Source organism: Danio rerio, chromosome 3 (assembly GCF_052040795.2).
Source record: "Danio rerio strain M-AB ecotype USA chromosome 3, GRCz13ab, whole genome shotgun sequence".
Classification (NCBI taxonomy): Eukaryota; Metazoa; Chordata; class Actinopteri; order Cypriniformes; family Danionidae; genus Danio; species Danio rerio.
The window spans coordinates 11,527,501-11,549,113 of NC_141023.1; the positions used below are offsets into that span (position 1 = coordinate 11,527,501).

Sequence of the window (21,613 nt, forward strand, 5' to 3'; positions counted from 1 at the left end):
CTGGTGTTTGATGAAAAGTGCTTTATCATGAGATGTCTCATCCAGTGTTACATAAACACACTTCACTGCAGGTCTATGATAAAAGATGCTGGCGAGATAGGAGATCTAGTTTTGACCCAGTTTTGTCCATTTAATTCGAGAGCTCCGAGTCAGTAATCTGAGTAAAAGACAAAGCCTCCATCTGCTGACGGATGAAGCTGAAGCTGCGGGACGCTCATCTTTCATTACACGCTCTCTGATACAAACACACAGAACAGTTCAGTCTAATAGAAATGCTGTAAAGCCCTCCAGATCCTCACCGAGAGACTGATTATGAATGATCCATTAGTTTAATTCATTCAGTGTTAGTCAAGGGTCTCAGAGTACCAGCAGATATGTTCTGTACTCCACATCACCACACTAATCATTAACTTTACCACATTTGCATAATAAAGAATTAGTTTTTACTGTTATTTGAAAAAAAATTTATCTGAAAAGCTAAAGATGTATTTTTTTAAATAGACAACAGCTTTTACATAGACAATTAGAAATGGAGATAGACAGATCGATAGAATGATAGATAGACAGAACAACAGTGATGAATGGAACAATATAAAGAACAATAAAGCATTAGATAGAACGTTAGTCAGACAGAATGTAGAACGATGGATGGATGGATAGACAGAACGTTAGATAGACGGACGGACGGACAGAGATAGATAGATAGATAGATAGATAGATAGATAGATAGATAGATAGATAGATAGATAGATAGATAGACCGTTAGATAGATAGACAGACTGACAGAATGATAGACAGACAGACAGACAGACAGACAGACAGACAGACAGACAGACAGACAGACAGACAGACAGACAGACAGACAGACAGACAGACAGACAGACAGACAGACAGACAGACAGACAGACAGACAGACAGACAGACAGACAGACAGATAGATAGATAGATAGATAGATAGATAGATAGATAGATAGATAGATAGATAGATAGATAGATAGACAAACAGATAGAACGTTAGATAGATAGACAGACTGACAGAATGATAGATAGACAGACAGACAGACAGACAGACAGACAGACAGACAGACAGACAGATAGATAGATAGATAGATAGATAGATAGATAGATAGATAGATAGATAGATAGATAGATAGATAGATAGATAGATAGATAGATAGATAGATAGATAGATAGATAGATAGATAGATAGATAATGACAGATAGATAGACAGACAGACAGACAGACAGACAGACAGAACATTAGATATACAGACAGATAGAATGTTAGACAGATAGATAGACAGAATGTTAGATAGATAGACAGAACGATAGATAGAATGATAGAACGATAGATAGATAGATAGATAGATAGATAGATAGATAGATAGATAGATAGATAGAACGATAGATAGATAGACAGATAGATAGAATGACAGATAGATTAAACGTTAGATAGATAAATGACAGATAGATAAAATGACAAATAAAATGACTGACAGACGGACCAATAGATAGAACGAAGAACGACAGATATAGAACAATAAATACAACAATCGATAGATAGACAGATAGAAAGAGAGAAAGATGGAAAAGGATAGAAAGCCTTTTAGTGCACCGGCTTTTTGTTAACTAGAAAAAAAGCTTTTATGTAGCTAGGCAACCGCTGTATTAACACTAAGTCTTAGTGCTGGAGTGCATGACATCGGGTGATTTTTCGGCAAGTTAATTTTTTTAACTGAGACGTGGCAGTTAGAATGTGATGTGTTGGGGCTGCATAAACAGCACACAAAACACTTGATGCCAACAGAGAACATTTTTTAAAAGTCGCCTCACCACAAAAAAAAAACCTTTTTTTTATTTTTATTTATTTATTTTTTTTATTGTGTGATTGGGGCTTTACACATCTCATCCAAAGCCTCCTGATTCTGGTTTGATTTAATTCCTGACCGTAGCAGGCTGTGAAATAACTGAAATCATCACTACATCAGTGTGGTTATATGAAACTGTAATGCAGTTAAAACCTGTTTGGAACTACCATAGCTGTATGTTTATATAATAATAGCCGCACACCTAGAAATATTCATCAGCCAATCAGAATCAGGCTGTCAACTGTCTCATATTATACATCTCAATAGTAAATAGAGAAACAGAATTATGACATATTACACGCAAAATTTCTTAACTGACCTCTATATTGAATTGGAACGCCAGCACGGCCTCTTCGACGATCTTGAGTTTGGTGTCCTGCTGCAGCTCCAGCTCGTTCATGCGGCTCCGGTACAGTTGTTTGAAGGCTTTGGCATTGCTGACGTTATCGAACATGTAGAAGTTGAGTCCATCTCCGCTGGCGGGCAGCTTTAGGGCGCGCTGGGCTACTTTCCGGAGCACCTGCCCCCCCGACAGGTCACCCATGTATCGGGTGTAAGCGTGGGCCACCAGCAGCGCCGGCTCGTCTTTGCCAATCTGATGAATGCGCTGCACATATCGCTGTGTGGCGGGAGAAATGCTGATCTGGGTCTGCCAGTCTGAGCCATAGAAAAACTGCAGGTCTTGAGCCAGAGCGTCCCGCCGGTGCAGCTCATGGGGGAAGTAGAGCGGAGCAAACTGAGGGTGATCTTTATTCCTCTCAATCTCCTCTTCTAGAGCAGAGTACGTGAAGTATAGAGCCACGTGACCCAGCTAAAGACAGAAATAAAAACGGATATTTATTTTTAAATAAAAAATAATAGACAAATATCAAATAAATTAAATTAAAATGTAAAATAAACTAAATATTAAATTTATTAATGTGTAAAAAAATAAACAAATAAATTAAATATAAAATAAATTAATAAATCACAGACTGAACTGAAGTAAATAAAATATAAATGAAACAAATAAATTAAATTGTTCATTTTTTAATTAAAATAATAAGATACATTTCAATAATATCAGAGACTGAACAAACTTCTATTGATGTAAATCAAACATAACATTTTAAACTAAATAAATGAATTAAATATAAATTAAACAAAATATAGCATTTTAAAAATAAAAAAATATATAAATTAATGTAATAGACTAAATGGAATTCTATTGACATAAATATAAAATAATTTTTTTCTACATTTTTTTATTAAATAAATTATTTAAATCAAATATAAAATTAAATAAAATGTAGGAAAAAATTATAAAATAAACTAATTAAGTTTAATAAAATAATGTCACAGACTAAACAGATTTCTTTTAAATTAAATATAAAATTTTAAAAATACAATAAAATAAAAAATACAATAGAACAAAACATTTAAAAAAATTAACATGATATCATAGACTTAACAGATTTCTATTGAAGTAAATGTACATATATATACATACATACATACATACATACATACATACATACATACATACATACATATATATATATATATATATATATATATATATATATATATACACACACACACACACACACACACACACACACACACATATACATATATATACATATATATATATATATATATATATATATATATATATATATATATATATATATATACACACACACACACACACACACACATATACATATATACATATATATATATATATATATATATATACATATACATATATACATATATATACACACACACACACACACACACACTTATACATATTTATATATATATATATATATATATATATATATATATATATATATATATATATATATATATATATATATATATATATATATATATATATATATATATATTAATGGTGGAGCCGAACCCGAATACGGTATTCGGAAAGGCACGAATAGCGTGTTTTTACGAATACTTGATTCGAACAAATACTTGAAAAATTATTTATATTCGGGAGCAAGAAAAACACTATATCAAAAAGCAGCGTTTCCTCATGAGACCACAGTGCATGCCCGCGTGAGTGAGTGAGTGAGTGAGAGAGAGAGAGAGAGAGAGAGAAAGGCAAAACGCGCCAAAGCCCGAAACTGAAAGCGAGACGTGACTTTTAAGGGGTTGTTTCATATGGATTTATTGATCATTCTTACTGTTCAGTGATCGCAAACTGCCGTAGTTTATTAAAGACGCAAACCCTTCACTGCACGTCAGCTGCGCGCCTTCAGCAGACCTCCTCATTCCTGCAGCACGAGAGCTTTATAATTGTTTATGCGCGCCAAAAGTGGCGGATCTGTCCGGTAAAATATCTGACTGCGTGTCACCGCATCCCTAAGGACTGTTTGGCGAAATATTTGACTGATATTTCACTGCATAACAAACGACTGAAAGGATATAACTAGAGAACTCTCCACTGTGCTACTGGGTGAGAGCGTATGGCAAGCCGTTTTAGCATTTAAACCTTGTTCAGACTATCCATAAATATATTTAGAGATATCTCTAATTATATTTTGACTTGTCATAATTATAATTCGACTAGTCAGATTGGAAATATCTGCAAATATATTATGATAGACTAGTCATATTCCTCCATTGACTTCCATTGAAAAATATTTGCAGATATCTCTAAATAAGTTGACTAGTCACAATTGTAATTAGATATATCTCCAAATGAATTTTGACTAGTCAAAAATCCAATTCAAGATATCTACAACTGTAATTAGACTTTTAGTAAATTAATTAGAGATATCTTCAAATATATTTGTAAATATCTCTAAATATGATGAATTAAAGATATCTCTAAATGTATTATGACTAGTAAAAACTCAGAGATATCAATTACAATTGTTACTAGTCAAAATTCATCTGATTTCGTACTAGTACAATTGTAATTGCAGATATGTCTAATTGTCATTCTGAGTAGTGGAATTATAATTATGACTAGTCAAAATATAATTAGAGATATCTCTAATATATTTATGGAGTCAGAACAAAGATTTAAATGCTAAAAAGGCTTGCCATAGAGAGCGCTTCTCACTGAACAGAGCACCGCGCAACCTTCTATGTAATGTATTATCACATGCACTAAAAGCATCCTAAAAGCATCAACACAGCCACATTCTGCCCCAGCAAGTCAGTTTTAAACATAAAAAAACAAACAAACAAACTTTGTGTCTGTTTTGTGGCAGGCAGATGATAATAGCAGGGCTGTATCTTTTAGCATTATATAGAATACTTTTGTTCTGCCAGATCCCCCAGGCAGGGTTTTATTTAGATTTATTTAGTTAATTTTAGTTTTTGGAATTCTGTCCATTGGAAAGAAGTTCTTTCAGAAGAAGAACAGTTTTTTGAAGTATTATTTGTTTTTATTGTCTATTCAGTGTCCTTCAACAAGAACGGTGGTGGTGGGGTTCATAATATTCACAATGGTATTTTATTAGTTGTTGGTTTAACCATGGATGAGATAATGGCTTCTATGTTATTTTCTTTTCAATGACATTTCTTATCACATGTTCAAAAACAACAGCCAATATTGCATATCTATAATTTATATAATGGGTATAATTAAACAATACTTTCACTATAATGTAAATTAGAAGTGTTATAGAAAAAATATATATTTTTGCGCCATTTTGAATTTTACTCGAATACAAATACAAATACAAATACAAATACTTTTCCCCCCTCAACAAATACAAATACAAATACCGGCTGCTCCGCACATCCCTAATATATATATATATATATATATATATATATATATATATATATACACACACACACACACACACACACACACACACACACACACACATACAGGCATACATGGTTTATGAGGTCAATGTGACTTTTTGGTGGTTTACGGGGACATACCTTTGCCAACATCCTACGAACATAAAACTTGTGCCAAAAAATTTTATTTGAGCTACAAAAGGCAAACAACGCTTAAAAACAGCAATTTTAGTTTCACAACACACTCAAATTAACTATGTGACATTTCACAGGCTTATGGGGCCAGACAAAATCATGGTTTACAAGGTCTGTTTACATGTTACACACAAACCTAGCCCCTTCATGGTTTAAGAGGACTGATTAACACATTTTACATATCACACTATTCTGCTATTGCAGTAAGGGTGACAACAGAACAGACTCTGGCTTTCCTCAGCTAGACCCCTGCTAAACCCATCTCAGTTGCTAAGGTTCTGCCTGTCACTTCTTAAATGACAAAATCCTATTTTGCTTATAATACACTTTTGATTTAACAATTCTGTAGGCTTATTGTGTTGTATCAGTTAAACAATCTGTTTAATGTACTGTTGAACAATAACCTGAAAAAGACAGCATTTTAACATTAAAGTATGAAGAGTTAATTGTTTAAGGGCCTTTGCTCTTATTTTATAGGACAGTAGATATTTTGAAAGGCAACTTCAGATAAAAAAAAGAACATAATTGGCAAAGAACCTTCAACCATGAACAACCAGAAGCACAACTGTATGATAACATGTTCATTATTTTATTCTTTCACTTGGCCAGAACACAAATGTTCCCCTCTGTGAACTCTGTGTGGAGTTTGCATGTTCTTTGTGTTGGAGTGGGTTTCCTCCGGGTGCTCCGGTTTCCCCCACAGTCCAAAGACAAGCGGTACAGGGGATTGAATACACTAAATTGTCCGTAGTGTGTGTGAATGAGTGTGTATGGGTGTTTTCCAGTGATGGGTTGCAGCTGGAAGAACAACCGCAACGTAAAACATATTCTGGATAAGTTGGTGGTTCATTTCACTGTGGAAACCCCTGATAAATAAAGGGGTTAAGCCGAAAAGAAAATGAATGAATGAATGATTACAGCTTATAAACAAACTAATGGTATTTTAAAATTTAATTAAGTCATTCAATAGATTATTCTTTTTCAAATTTAAATGTTTATACTAGAACACAACATGGTAGTGCACTAGAATACTGTCAAATACAAAACATTGCCACTCAATGACAGAAAAAAATAAAAAAAACTTTTTTATTTTATTTTTGAAGTCCAGGAAAACAGCAGGGGAACTAAACATGTATCTACATTTTATTATGAAATGCATCAACTATTATCGCTCTGACAAGAACAAAAAATAGATGGATAAAAATAGATAAAAAGATAGATAAAAAGAAAAAAAGATAAAACTAGACATAAAAGTTTGATTCCACAAATTGAATGATACATACAGAATTATATGAACACAAAACAGATTAAAAACTAAATTTCGTAATGTGACAGTTATATAATGTGTTATAATGTGACTAATTATTATCATACACATTCTTATTTTTTTGTCACAGTGACAATATTTGACCATTTTCAAGCATGTAAATAAAAAACAAAAAACATGTCTTTTTGCTACTCAACACTGTTGTAAATGTTTAGTCTGAGGGACTGCATTTGTGGGTTATGTATTTTTGTGTGATGGGTATTGCCCAGGCTCATGAAGCAGACGTGGACCTGGACTGTGGAGCAGTACCAGACTGTGGAGTAGTGGCAGACATGGGTTGAGAAGCAGAGGCAAACTGTAGAGCAATGTAGAGACTACCCTAGAGTGATGATGGACTGTGAAGCACTGGCATGGAACAGAAGTGGGCCTGGGCCATGTTTTTTTTTTTTAATTTACATGTTTGAAAATGGTTAAATATTGTCACTCTGTGACAAGGAAAAAAAAAATGAAAATGTGTATAATAATAATCAGTCTTTTGAACTCATTACAGCCTTCACGTCTGCTTTTGTCCATGGTCTTCTCATGTAGGTTGTTCTGCCAGTGCTAGAGCCTGAAAGCAAACAAGATGATTAACTGTTAGCATCACTGACTTTTAATAGATCATATCAACTGTTCATCAATATCGTTTAAAAGTCTCTTTCTTGGAAAAAAGGTTAATCCTTAGGTGTGCACTTACACCATGGTTATACATCACACAACTACATGATTTAACAGCAACATGCTGGCAATATACTGCATGCGAGTATAACTTTCAGTAGCTGCTTTGAATCATTGTGGACTATTGAAAGTGATATGACCTTTCCATGTAAATACTTTTCTTAATTTTAAAAAAAGGCAATCAATAATTTCATAATATTCCCTATTATATTTTTCCACTGGAGAAAGTCTTCCGTTTTTTAGTTTAGCTGAATAATAAAAAGGTAAAAACTGCAAAGGTCAATATTATGAGCACAAAAAATAAAATAAAAATATATAAAATTATAAAAATTTAAATTTATTTTTTGATTTTTTTTTTGTCAGCCAGATATCGCAGAGCCCTATTTAAAAATGGCCAGATACAAAAGAGAAAGTGATAAATGGAAGACATTGACGAGAAATGTAGCATAGGAAAAAGCATTTGTGCATTTGCGCTACAAGCACTGCGATAGAAAGTCTGAACGTGTATTGAGTGCTGCTGGAAACATTGCAACTCCAACTAGGTCTGCTTAATCCAGACAATGTGTCAGCATGTTAGCTTTTCTGTCAAATAATTTAAAATATGAACCAAAAACAGTGGAGAGTTAGTAGCCAACGCTGTTTTTTCCTCAACATCTCACTTATATTGTTATCAATAGGCTAATATTTTTTGTTCTTCTTCTTCTTCTTATTATTATTATTATTATTAGTTACTATTTATATTATCACTGATACTGAAAAGTGTTATTTAGGCTATTTGTGAAGTTCTTAAAAATGTAACATTTAATTATTATACAGGAGGGGGGAACCAGTGAATATTGTCCTCACCACTTAAAAAAATGTGTAAATAAAAACAAAAAAACAAAAACTAAAAATAAAGGATAAAAGGGAAAGCATGCTCTTCATCATTTTTAATAATCTGATTTGTACATGCTGCTGTGTGTGTGCACTTAGCCTAGACGAGCAGAGTACACACATCTAAAGTTATCTTACTGTGAGCGTTTTAATGGTCAAATAGGTGTCAAAATGCTGTGTTCAGTGATCATTTATTCATTTATAAGATGCTTAAAGCACAGTTTGTTTCATATTTTTATTCTATTGTACATATTTCCCTTTGCTCATTTACAGGGAGGAAAATAACTGCATATATACAGTTGAAATCCGAATTATTAGCCCTCCTGAATTATTAGCAACCATTTTCCACCAATTTCTGTTTAATGGAAAGAAGATTTTTTTTCAACCCATTTCTAAACATAATAGTTTTAATAATTAATTTTTTATAACTGATTTCATTCATCTTTGTTATGATGACAGCACATATTTTACTATATATTTTTCAAAGTACAAGCATTCAGATTAAAGTACAATTCAAAGGCTTAATTAGGATAATACACATGCATGCAGAGTGAACAGTCTGTGCTGTTTCTGCTTGTTTAATAGAGCGCCTCCTCTTATAGCCGGCCTATTTCGGTATAAAGGACAAAATTTTTTTTTTATACTGTATGCTATTCTATCCCCTATATTAAACACAGCAAATGTATAATTAAATATTAGAAACATAAATATTTGAAGTTTCTAAAAGCACATTTTAATGTTTAAGCATTGTTTATTGGCCGTCGGCGTCGATGATGTGCACCTCTCAAAAAATGTAACTACAAGTCGCAATGACACAGAGCGCAAGGTCGTGATTTTTTTGATGGTCGTGATTGGTCGGCTTGGCAGCGCTGACGAGTCTGGGGGCGGGACCAAGAGCCGTGCGAGTGGCGCGAGCCCAATAGAGCGATTGTTTACAAGTGTGGAGTCCCGTGAAGGAGCTCTGGATAGAAAGTTTTGTTTTGTGTTTATCTCATAGTTAAAGTTGTTCCACGTCCGCCGGTTCCAGCCTCAAAATGAGCGAGTTTGAGTCACTTGTATGTTCAGGAAGCGTTTAGAAAAAACAAAACAACAGCGAAGAAACTCAACACAGAGGAACATTAACACCTCACTGCCAACTAGCGTTTCGAAAGTGTTAATGCAGACAAACAGAGACATTGCGCAGAAGTAAAATAAACAGCTACGCGCATTGCATGTGCCGTGGGTTACGCCGATCATAACGCAGAAGTATAAACCAGGCTCTATAAACTTTAATTTCATAAGTGCACACAATATAATATTAATAATAATAAGACAATTAGCATGTTTATCAGGGTAGACGACATGCAGTGAGTGGATAATTCCATATGTGCAATATGTACATTTAAATCTCTCCATTTTGCTGTAATGGCTGTGCTGTGTTTGACTGGCAATAGCTTTTAGATTATAACCCGCGACTCACTTATTAATATGCAGCCTTTTTTTGATTACATGGGGCCAGTTGCACCAGCAGTGTGTAAGTTAAAATGAAGCCTAGTTGTGACTTAAAGGGACACTAATTTACAATGTACGCGCTACTAAATATTTCTGTGTTGCACCATTTCACTTAGTTTAAACCTAACTCTGTGTTCCAACTAAAAATTTACCGCAGACTCCCCCCATGTATAATGATAGAAAAGAGATGACGGTGAGATTAGTTTACATCGAGGAGCTTGCGATGATCCCCCTCTATTTACAGCCTTATTTTCTTCCTAAATCTCGCATTTCTTTCGGTTTGTGAATGAAGAGTTTAATTTTGTTTCAAGGAGTGTTTTGTGTTAACATACATTTCTTTATGACTGGGTTTTTTCTCCCTGCTATTTTTTCTTTAACGTGTAGAATATTTAAAAAATCAAGTTTTATGTTTTGAAAACTTTGTGTAATTTGTGTGCATTCACAGCAAATTTTCAAAGAACAGTTATATGTAGATGCATTAGTTGCAGAATTCTAAATCAGTTTAACGATTGAAACACTTTTTATTTGATATTAGGTGATTTAATGCAACTACGTATGACTTTACGGAGAGCTTATGACCTTACTAACTACGGTTTGCCTTAAGAGCATGTGGTGCAACCGAAGTAAAAACAACTTTAGTTATAAACATGCCAGTAGTTATTATTATTATTATTATTATTACTACTACTACTACTATTATTATTAGGCAATTTTCTGAAGCAACCCCTGTAACCAATTTAGCGCTTTTGGGTTGTTGTTGTTTTTGGTTAAAGCGCAATGCCCCATTAACACCTCAGACAGGCTGCTTCATTAATAGCCAAACATTTTGTTTGAGATGAGGGCAGGGGTATATCTTGAGTATATTTCACAAGCAAGGTTGACACAAAATCCCCGGTTATATACCTTTTACCTATAGGCCAACTTCTGGTAATGTAGGCTTATATAGGCTGTTTCTATTCACAGCAACTTATAAACTGAACTACGTGTTAATTAAAATTTCTATATTAGGCTCGTAGCAATTGATATTGGAGTCATGGAATATTGTTTGCATTTATTTTGCATATTGTTTGCAATATCATATTAAAAAGTTTTTTCTATTTCTAAATAAATAGCCTACTGTAAATTAGGCCTACAACCATTAATGATTTATATATGAAATTAGAAATAAAATTCTTAATAATATTTGTAAAGGAAACAAAAATAGGTCTTATATGTGCCGTTATATATATTTCAATTAATATGGAAAATAAGTGCATGTTTTCACCAAAACTATGATAGATTTTTTTTTAAATGTGTGATTGTGTAAAACAATATAATTTGCAAATAAAATAATGTTTTTTTTTTCTCTCTCTCTAAAGAAATTGTTACCACCTCGTTTAGAGCATCATTATGGGCATTTTACGTTATAACTAATGTGGGTCAAACAATAGATCTGTGACCGAGAAACTACAGGTTTTGGGACACACTCGTCACTACATCGTTCTTTTCCCAAACGACACATTGTACTATGATATTTCTGCCGCGAGTTACGTTGTTGTTTGGGAAACCCAGCCCTGGTGCAGAGCCAGAGGAAGAAGCGCGCTGCACTTGTGGAGCAGATAAGAAGCTAGAGAAGCTTCTAGACCAGGGGAGAGTTTCCCAAACAACGACATATATCTGAATGAAGGGGTAATCTACTGTATTTTAGCCTAATTATTATTTCTAATGTTTACACACTGTGAAATAGGCTACTCCAATCTTTAAAAAAAACACACACTAAATCATTTTTTGTGAATTGTTTTTATTCCGAGCTAAATAACATTTTAGAAAATGTTGCATATCAAGCTGTTGGTATCTCCTCGCGGTTGAAATTGGCTGTTATGCGAAAAAAAAAGAACAAATATTAGCTCGCAGGCTAGTTGCTTTTTAGATTTAATTTAAGCCTATATTCAGCTGACAGCGCACACTCAGCCGCGATACAGAGAGAAAAAGTAAATAATAGATTCTTTAATGTAAACGACTAAGAAAAACTTCGGCTATATACTCGGGAGAGGACGTAATGAGATCTAGACTGGCTATAAAATATATACACCAATAGTAATAGTTAATCAACGCATTTTATTTAAAAAAATCTACTCATTTTAATATTGCGATTTTTATATTTTTTAGAGAATGTCTGTTTTTATTACCTTTTCTGTCATTTATTTCAAATTTGTCATTATTTTATTAATTTGATGATGTTAATATTTTACATAGGCTATTTTATATACACATCTAAAATCCTTTGGCATTCAAATTAAGGTTGTGACGATGAGGAAATTTCCCCACCGGGTTAATCGACATGTGACAACACCGGTAATACCGGTATCATAGTGGGGGTCGGAGTTTCCTCTTTTCTTTCTGCTTTTAAATAGCTTATAAATGCATATAATACTTTCACTTTTGCGGGAATTGCCAATTCGGCGTAAATTGTTTGAATGGACGAATGTGATGAATGTTAGAATGTTTTTAAAACGAATAAGAAAATAAAATAGCAAGATAAGTAATTAAATTGGACAAAGTTAAATAAGATTAAACGAATGAACAAGAAACAAATATAAAAGAAAAACTTTCAAAATTACATTACAAAAATGACAAGTTGACACAGTCTTTAAAAATAAATAAATAAATAAAACATTGTAAATTGGCATTTATTAACAGTGAGGTTTACTTGTTCTTTGCGAGGAATCCTGGCCAATATGTTGACCATCTCTGGCTTAAGATGGGATCTTGTGGGGCTCACTATGTTCCCCATCGTGCTGAACACACCCTCAGATAAGCAGCTTGTTGCACGTAAAGATACTTTTTGGTTACATTTGCTAACAGGGGGAACATGTTTGATTGTCTTTTGTTGTCCTACCTGACTTCAATTTCTTAATGTATTATTTAGCCTATAGCATTATATATTAATAGCTTAGTCCTTATGAACAATCCGTTTATAAAATAGCCTTATTAACGAATTTATAGGCTAGTGAAGAATAAACCGAATATGAAATATGATCCTTGCATAATGATCACAACTAAACAAGCTAGCACTCATTTTATATATAAACTTTAAATAAAAAAGAAAGAAATGTTAAGAAATTAAACATTGTGTAAAAAATCTAAAGACAGGCTAAATAAAAGTAATTTTATTTAACAGGCTAAAAAAATAATCAACATGTAAATGTATAAATATTTCGATAAGTATTGTTATGGAATATTTATAACTATATGATCTTGCTTTTTTTGGTTATATCGATACAAGCTTTGAGCTCTCTTACAAGCACAGTTGACAGGCGCAGGTGTCTTATGTCACTGTCAGTGGCGGATTACACACAGCATACCCTGGCAAGATGTTTTATTTGTTGCCGATTGGCGTGTTGTTCCTTTTTTAAAACACCTTTTATTTTTAAAATCCCTCAAGGTAATGTTGTCTATCGAGTTATATAGTCTCCCTCGGAGATATTGTAGTTCAGTAACGTGGTTCGCAGCATATAACCGTGAAGCTTAAATAGACTGAGAATATTTTTATTAATATTAAGACACATTAATACAAACTAGCCACCCTTTGATTTTTTTTCGTTTACGTATATTTTTATCAATCGAAAAATGCAATGAATAGTTTAATTTGGTTTTCATTTTATTAGAATTAATATAATTAATAGGCTACACAACTCCTATTGGCTCGAATTGCGTTTTGACAGATAAAGCGTGACTTTCTGGCTCAAAGATATTTGTGCCTGTTAATTTCAGCGCTGTATTTTGACAGATTTCGCAAAGGCTTCAGCTGTTCTACCTGTCAGCTGGTACCAGCCTCAGTTTTGCGACTTGACCTGTGTGGCGTTTCGATGTCTGAATGATAGCGAGAGAGAGATGAGATCAGACCTCAGATTCGATGTGTAGCCGCACTTCACAGTTACTTTATAGCAATTTTTAATATTGGCTCACCTAAATTAACTTTTCATTTATTAAAAGCCGAAATATTTCCAGACAGATGAAGCAACTTTTGGTTTTTAAAAACAGCGGCCTCGGTGATAAAAGACGCGCGCACACACAGGTTACATTCTTGTAGGCATATTCATCTTTTATTTTTTTACATGAAATGCATAAAGTGCAAAAAAGAAGAGCTGAACTTCGGAAAAAGTGCTCACTTCAGTTGCCGTGATGATTGCTTTGTTTCTCTGCAGTTGGCTTGTCAATGGCGCGGCATTGCTACATCATTCTTGTTTTAATAAAAATAAGATATTTATTATTAAACACTGTGAGATGATGGTCGCGTGATTTTTAAAATGAGAGTATGCCTTGCATATTTATTCTCACGTGATAAATGAAATATGACGCATTACTATGTTCAGATTTTAATTATAAAGCATGCTCTGGTCTTAAGTAAATTATTACGAATTCTATTTTCCATTTAATTAAAATAAATATTTAATAAAAAAATAAATAAAAAAAACGAATACTTAGAAAAAACAAATGTGAGGACGGTGTCACGGTAAAAACGTGATGTCACCGGTGTTGCTTCTTAAAACCGGTATCACCGTCAACACCGTCTATCGTGGCAAGCCTAATTTGCTTTGAACTTGAGAGAGAAAAGCGAATTTTACCTGCAGTGGCTGCACATTGCTCCTAAATAGCATAAAGCATTTCTTTTTGATTTCAGTCTTTTGTAACATACTTTTTTTTTTTTACCATAACCCATTAAAAGAAAAAGTGTCATAATAAATACAATTATTATTAAAAATGCAATTAAGTTTTGTTTGTTGCATAGTTAACTATGTGATGTGGGTAAATGGTGTGTTTCAATGCTGCAAGTCCTATATTTCAAACCTGCGGGAAGCACTGTAATTGATCGTTTTTTTCCCCCAATAAGGTGGTGTAATAAATACATTACAATTTTTAATTAAAAGTTATTCACATTAAATAATAATAATAAAAAACATTGGTTTAAAGAATGTTAAAAACGCAGGATTATTTTTTAAATAACTCCAAATCGAGGCATTCATTTTAGGCCTCTACAAACTACAAAACGTCAATGCAAATGAATGCAATACTATATGTAAAAATAAACTATTATATATTATAGTGGCCTATAGCCTATAAAAAATGGTCAATATTGCCTTATTTCTCGTCTCGCTCAGCACGTGTGCATTGAATCGCAAGTGACAGATACAGAGGAAATTAATAAAAATAATATAGGCTAGAATTAAAATAATATAGCCCACCTAGCAGTTTTCTTTAAAATTATAATAGGCCTGTATATAAAAATGGACTGAAAATTCTTGTAGGCCTTTTGTGATGTTCAGTTATAAAAATGCTTATCTGTACATTTGTAAAACTGTCCTGTTTAGGCTATACTGCTACTGCTTTTGAAAAGGAAAAAAATAGTCTGGGCTATACTTTGAATTAATCAAAAACAGTTATAGGTTCAGTTTGAAATTTAACTTGATAAACAGTTAATGATGGCACCTGATGTTCAAAGAAACATCAATGGGGCGTTGATTAGGGATGTTCGGTTCTGGGTTTTTTGGATGAGACTCTTAACTCCTAATTTTGGAGTCGGTGGAATACATATGCATTCACTTAAAATAGTGCAAGGATTAAATATGCTGTCTCATATCGCACTTTACACAATGCTACTATGTCAATTCCAACATTGTGTTGTTCTCTGGTCAGATAAAACCAGCAGTAAATCATTTCCAGCAAAAATAAAATAGTTATCAACCTAAACTTTTTTACAGCATATTTTACAATCTTGGAGACATAAAGTTAAAACATAATTTTAATATCAAAATGTTTAATGGAAAGATGAGTGGCAGTTCATTAACAAATAATCCCAACTGAGCCCAAACAATGTTAAAAACTATATAGAATAGTCTAATTATTTAGTATAGTCTAAGTATCTAAATACTTTACAGAGAGAATAAAATAATCTGTGGTTGTTCATTTCTTTGTTTATTGATCGGTTGAAGTGTCAAAAAATAAAGTAGCTAGCTTCTTCATTTGATTTAATGACCAATTAAATATTAAACCACATACATGAAATATTTAACTTAAATAATTCATTCATAAACAAACCTAAAATAATAAATAAAAGCAGTGTGACAGAGCAGTATATGCTTTAAGGCACAGTCTCTCTTGTAAATGTGGTTTTCTTTAAATTGTACTTTTAAATAGCTCATTACTTTACTCTTAAATATTACTGTTTGTTTGTGCAATTTGTTCATTATTGTAATTTAATAAAGGTGTGTTAATGAGACGGCGGAAGAAAAGGAGTGAGTCAGACCTAGTTTTTGAACATTTTACCTTGACTATATTTTTATTTAAAAATCCTCTTTTGGAAGTTTTTGCGTTCCCTCGCAGATGTTTTGCGTTCTCGCAAAACTGTTTTTCCACAAACACTTCCTGTTCACTTCATACATGTCAACCCTCCTGTTTTACCAGGATTCTCCCAACCCTTCCGTTTTTGCTGGGATTCTCCCATATTTCTCTTTCTTTCTATTAAAGCTGTGGGTCGATCATCGCTCTTCATATGCAACCTGTGAATTAGCGAATGCATGTATACGGATGTGCTAGGTATGATAAACTGATCCCAGATCAGCTTCTATACACACCATTTAAAGCGACACCTCTGTTATCAAACAAGTGATGAGCAGCAAATGAATCTCTCATTTTCTTTTATTTCATAACAGAGGTGTCAATTTAAGAATGCACAGATCTATAATGAAAGTATTCCATTACTTAAGTAACTGTTTGTGCTCATTTAAGAGAAAATGAGTTGTGTTTAAAATAAAACACACAGGACGGACATGTTTACATATTGTTAAGTATATTTGTCTGTTTAAACACAGATCTGAATCCTGCACTTTAGCTCCTCTTTAAATGGCATGTACAGAAGTTGATCTGGGATCAGTTTATCATTCCCTGATTCAGAGGTTGCATATGAAGGGCGATGATCAACCCACAGCTTTTAATGGAAAGAAAGTAAATGCAGACATTTTTATATTTGTTTCAGAATGCTTTCAAAAATAAAAATATATGAGAAATATGGGAAAATACTTAACAATAGGATGATAGAGGGACAGAATGGCAAAATACGGGAGGGTTGACAGGTATGAAGTGAACAGGAAGTGTGGATAACGCAAAACATCTTTGTGAGGGAACAAAAACTTAAAAAAATATATATATATTCCTATCACTGTTTTTTTTTCTACCATCCTTTTTTTCTCCCACTCAGTTTTTTTTTCTTCCACCCAATTTTTTCTTCACCATCACGTCCCTTCCGAGTCTCCGTACTAATGCCTTAAAATGTAACTTAATAAATTTTTTTTAATGAAATTTGATTGTAACATTTAACTTTTTCCTAACACTGATTTTGGTTGGTTAAGGTTTTATGAAGCGTGATTCAGTAATGCTGATTTTACTATATTTATTTACCGGTTATAGAATAGTCTAACCGTGGATTGGCTTGCATGTATGGGCATAGTTTGACGTCTTTACCTAAAACTTTAAACCTTTATAGGCCTATTATAGGCCCATATAAGGATAATAAAATTTGATATAAAGCACTCGTTTGGCAATGAACCATGATCTGTCATTCATTGATGTACAGTCGAATCATTCATGTTTTAAAAGCATGAATGAGACCGCATGGTGTGTGTATGCGGCACACACATATTCGCACACTGTGTGCTCAGAGCAAAGCACACACATCTAAAGTTATCTTAATGTGAGCATTTTAATGGTCAAATAGGTATCAAAACACGATGTTCAGTTATTATTCATATTAACTCTCATTTAAGTAATAAACAAACTAGTTGAGAATCAAAAGACATGTGAAAGAGAAACCATAAATCAGAACCGTACTGCTCTTAAAGTGAAAGTGCGTGATATTCCTGCTGCCGACTGTTTTTACCATTAATCAAACAACAAAAGAAGACAATCCCTCACTGTTCTTGACTGAAGGACTTTAGTAGCTATAATCAAAGTTTTTTTTTTTTTTACAGTGAAGATGCTTAAAGCACAGTTTGTTTCATATTTTTATTCTATTGTACATATTTCCCTTTCCTTTTCCCCCCAATTGCTAACAATTTAATTAATGGAAAGACTATTTTTTTTAACCCATTTCTAAACATAATAGTTTTAATAACTAATTTTTTATAACTGATTTCATTCATCTTTGGTATGATGACAGCACATATTTTACTAGATATTTTTCAAAATACAAGCATTCAGATTAAAGTACGATTCAAAGGCTTAATTAGGATAATTGGGCAAGTCATTGTATACCAGTAATTTCTTCTGCTGACCATCAAAAACTATTTTGCTTAAGGGAGCTATTAATATTGACCTTAAAATAGATTTCAAAATATTTAAACCTGCTTTTATTTTAGCTTAAATAAAACAAATAAGACTTTCTCCAAAGGAAAAAATATTATAGGAAATACTGTGAAAAATTCCTGAATCTGTTAAACATCATTTGGGAAATATTTATAAAAAATAATAATAATAATTTCACATGAGCCCTAATAATTTTGACTTGAACTGATAATAATTTTGAATAATTGTGATAAAAATTATGACCAAAATAATCGTGATTATGATTTTTCCCATAATAGAGCAGCCCTAGCGGGAAGCACTGTAATTGATAAAAAAAATAAGGTGTGTATTAAGGACATTTCAGTATTTATTAAGTGTTGTTCACAATAAATAATAATCATATTAATAAAAACACTGATTTAAAAAGTATTTTGTGACACCTACATCTATCATTACAAACACAGGTTTGTTTTAAAATAATAACTCTGTACCAAAGCGTTTATTTTAGGCCTGTATAAACTATAAAACATCTCTGCAAATAATTGCAATGCAATATAAAAAACAAAATTCAATACTTTGTCAATATTGCCTTGTCTCTCAGCGCACACGCACTGAACTTCAAGTAACAGACAGAAAAAATAATTTAAAATAATGTAGCACACCTTGCAGCTTTCTTTAAATTTATGATAGGCCTGTATATAAAAATAGCGCCAGACCGTTTCTCAGTATTTCGCTGGTAATGTTTTTAAATAAATAATTAGGCCAACTTAAATATTAATTTGCTATTAATGTACAGTAATTGAGACAAAATAACATAATAGTAAAATATAAATATAATAAAAGTAAAATAAGAGTAATAATAAGAAAAAAATAAGATTTTAAATAGGTAAAAATAAGAGTAAAATATAATCAACAAAATGTAAATTAAAACTGTGAATTAATAGGTAAATAAAAAGCTTATTTATTGACCATCTTAGTCCTATCACTTTAAAATAACAAACACTGTTTATCTCTTTATATTTAGGCTAAAACACTGCTTTATTTAATAAGACCTACTCATTGCATTTATGCTTGTACTTTCATTTTAGTTGTCTTTTAATTCTTTATGTCTTCTTTATTCTTTAATTCTATAATGAATCCTCATTGAACTTAACAAGTTTACAATGATAATAAACTTGTTCACAAGTATGTATTGATTAATGAAGAAATTATAATGCTTTGTTTCATTGTTTATCTTTATTTACAAATAGAAAAGTATTTACAGCTACTGTATAGGCTACGTTTTGAAGAAAAAAAAAGAAAAAAAAACAGAACTGAACTGAAACTAAATTATTAAAAATAAACTTGTGAAACTTAATTTATGTCTTGCGGCAAAACTATTTGTATTATACTTTTAGTGATCTGCTTGAGGTAGGTCAATTTATTTTTATGCTTTTGATGAAGTAGCATTCAACTTAAGCTCTTTAGATCATGCACTGGACCGTTTCTCAGTGTTTCGCCGCAATGTCTTTAAATAAATAACTATTTAGGCCTATTTTTATTATTCATTTATTTTTTATTATTCATTTATTGTTATGTACAATAATTTAGACATAAAATGAGATAGTAAAATATAATCAACAACGAAAATGTAAATAAAAACGTAAATGAAAAAGCTTATTTAATGACTGTCTTAGTCCTATCAAAACAGCAAACACTGAACATCTCTTTATATTTGGGCTAAAACACTGCTTTATTTATTTATTCAGGCCTACTTATTTGTTTGTACTATGTGTTTGTGCTTTCATTTTAGTTAGCTTTTATTTCTTTAATTCTATTTTCCAAAATTAAACCTCATTGCACTTAAGGGCCCTATCATACACCCGGCGCAATGTGGCACAATGCGCGACGCAATAGTTTTTTTCAGTTCATTCATAACAATTTGCTTTTGTATGTTATTATTAGCAGTATTAATTATTATATCCATATTTATATTTGTTTTATTAAAAAAAAGCTTAGATTTGCCCACCTGCAGGTTTTAGACCATATGCGGGCAACATGTTTTTTAGGATATAACTCAGGTTTATGACAACACTTAGTTATTATTGTTCATTTATTCATTTGCTGAAAATTAGAACTGCATTTAGAAATAGTTTTGAAACAAATATTTGCGCTTAACAAACGAAATTAATTATTATTATTAGGCTAACTGATGTCTGTGCGTAAAGATTTTCCTATCCACCAAGAGCGAAAGTGAAAGTAGATCATTTATCTCTCATTCTCGCGCGGTAGATGCTCTGTTTAACAGTTTTCTGTTAAAAATAACTGTTAACTGTTTGCTTGTGAAATGCTCAGTTTTTCCACTTAAACTTACTTTACGTCTTGTAAATAGCAAATGCGCTTATGGCACGATGCAAGGCTATTAAAGGGAATGGGAGATGAGACTCTGATTGGTTTATTCTCAAAATACACCTATAACTCATTAAGAAAATAAACTCAACCCTTTAGATCATGCTTAAAATTTGCTTAAAATAAAAAAGGCCTAAAATGCACATTATTTTCAAAGTAATTTTAGTTACTTAGTTTCTTCCTGCATTGTTATTGACAGAAATTCTTACCATCACCACCATCACTGTCTGGCTTCCTGGATTTCTGTCAAGATTCACCTGTTATTTCCTGAAGGGAGAAAGTGAGAGAGACATTATTATTCACTTATTTAAATTATTTTATTATTTTAATTATTATTAGTTTATTTTCTTAATAAATTAAAACGTGCACTCATTGACTTCCATGTTATTATTTTTCCTACTATTGGACTTTTCTACTTTACAAGTTTATTTTTTCTGTTAAGCAAAAAACAAGGTATTTTGATGGAAGAAGAAAACCTGCAATCATTGACTTCCAAAATAAAAACACCAAAAATATGGAAGTCAATGAGTGCAGGTTTTCATCTTCCATCTTCTTCTGTGTTTAACAGAAAAAATAAACCCATAAAGGGTGTGCAAATGATGACACATTTGTCATTTTTGGGTATGAGCCAGTCACAGAGTTGTTTTCTACAGAGGTTTGTTAATTCTTGACAAAAGAATTAACAAACCTCTGTAGAAAACAACTCTGTGTTGGTCAAAGCGACTGG

The 21,613-nt window shown here is 32.3% G+C and overlaps 3 protein-coding genes across 33 annotated transcripts in view; all 3 read right to left on the reverse strand.

The window, feature by feature from the left end:
• pdgfab (platelet-derived growth factor alpha polypeptide b) overlaps positions 1-21,613 on the reverse strand; it is a 679,118-nt gene that overhangs the window by 55,041 nt on the left and 602,464 nt on the right. The gene's annotated exons all lie outside the window — the stretch shown is intronic.
• The window catches only part of hmox2b (heme oxygenase 2b), a 59,107-nt gene that overhangs the window by 8,679 nt on the left and 28,815 nt on the right, over positions 1-21,613 (reverse strand). For all 4 annotated transcript variants that reach the window (XM_087244011.1, XM_087244013.1, XM_087244012.1 and 1 more), the window contains one exon: positions 2,188-2,679. In XM_087244011.1, the coding sequence (XP_087100137.1) occupies positions 2,188-2,679 (492 nt within the window). The remainder of the gene's footprint in view (positions 1-2,187; positions 2,680-21,613) is intronic.
• The window catches only part of LOC147845528 (uncharacterized), a 35,089-nt gene continuing 20,379 nt past the window's right edge, over positions 6,904-21,613 (reverse strand). For 14 of the 28 annotated variants that reach the window (XM_087244069.1, XM_087244049.1, XM_087244068.1 and 11 more), the window contains 2 exons: positions 21,096-21,153; positions 6,904-7,708 (listed from right to left, as the gene is read on the reverse strand). The gene's annotated coding sequence lies outside the window, so the exon portion shown is untranslated. Of the gene's footprint in view, positions 7,709-21,056; positions 21,154-21,613 lie in introns of all 28 variants that reach the window. The other 14 variants (XM_087244058.1, XM_087244056.1, XM_087244057.1 and 11 more) reach the window with 6 other exon arrangements.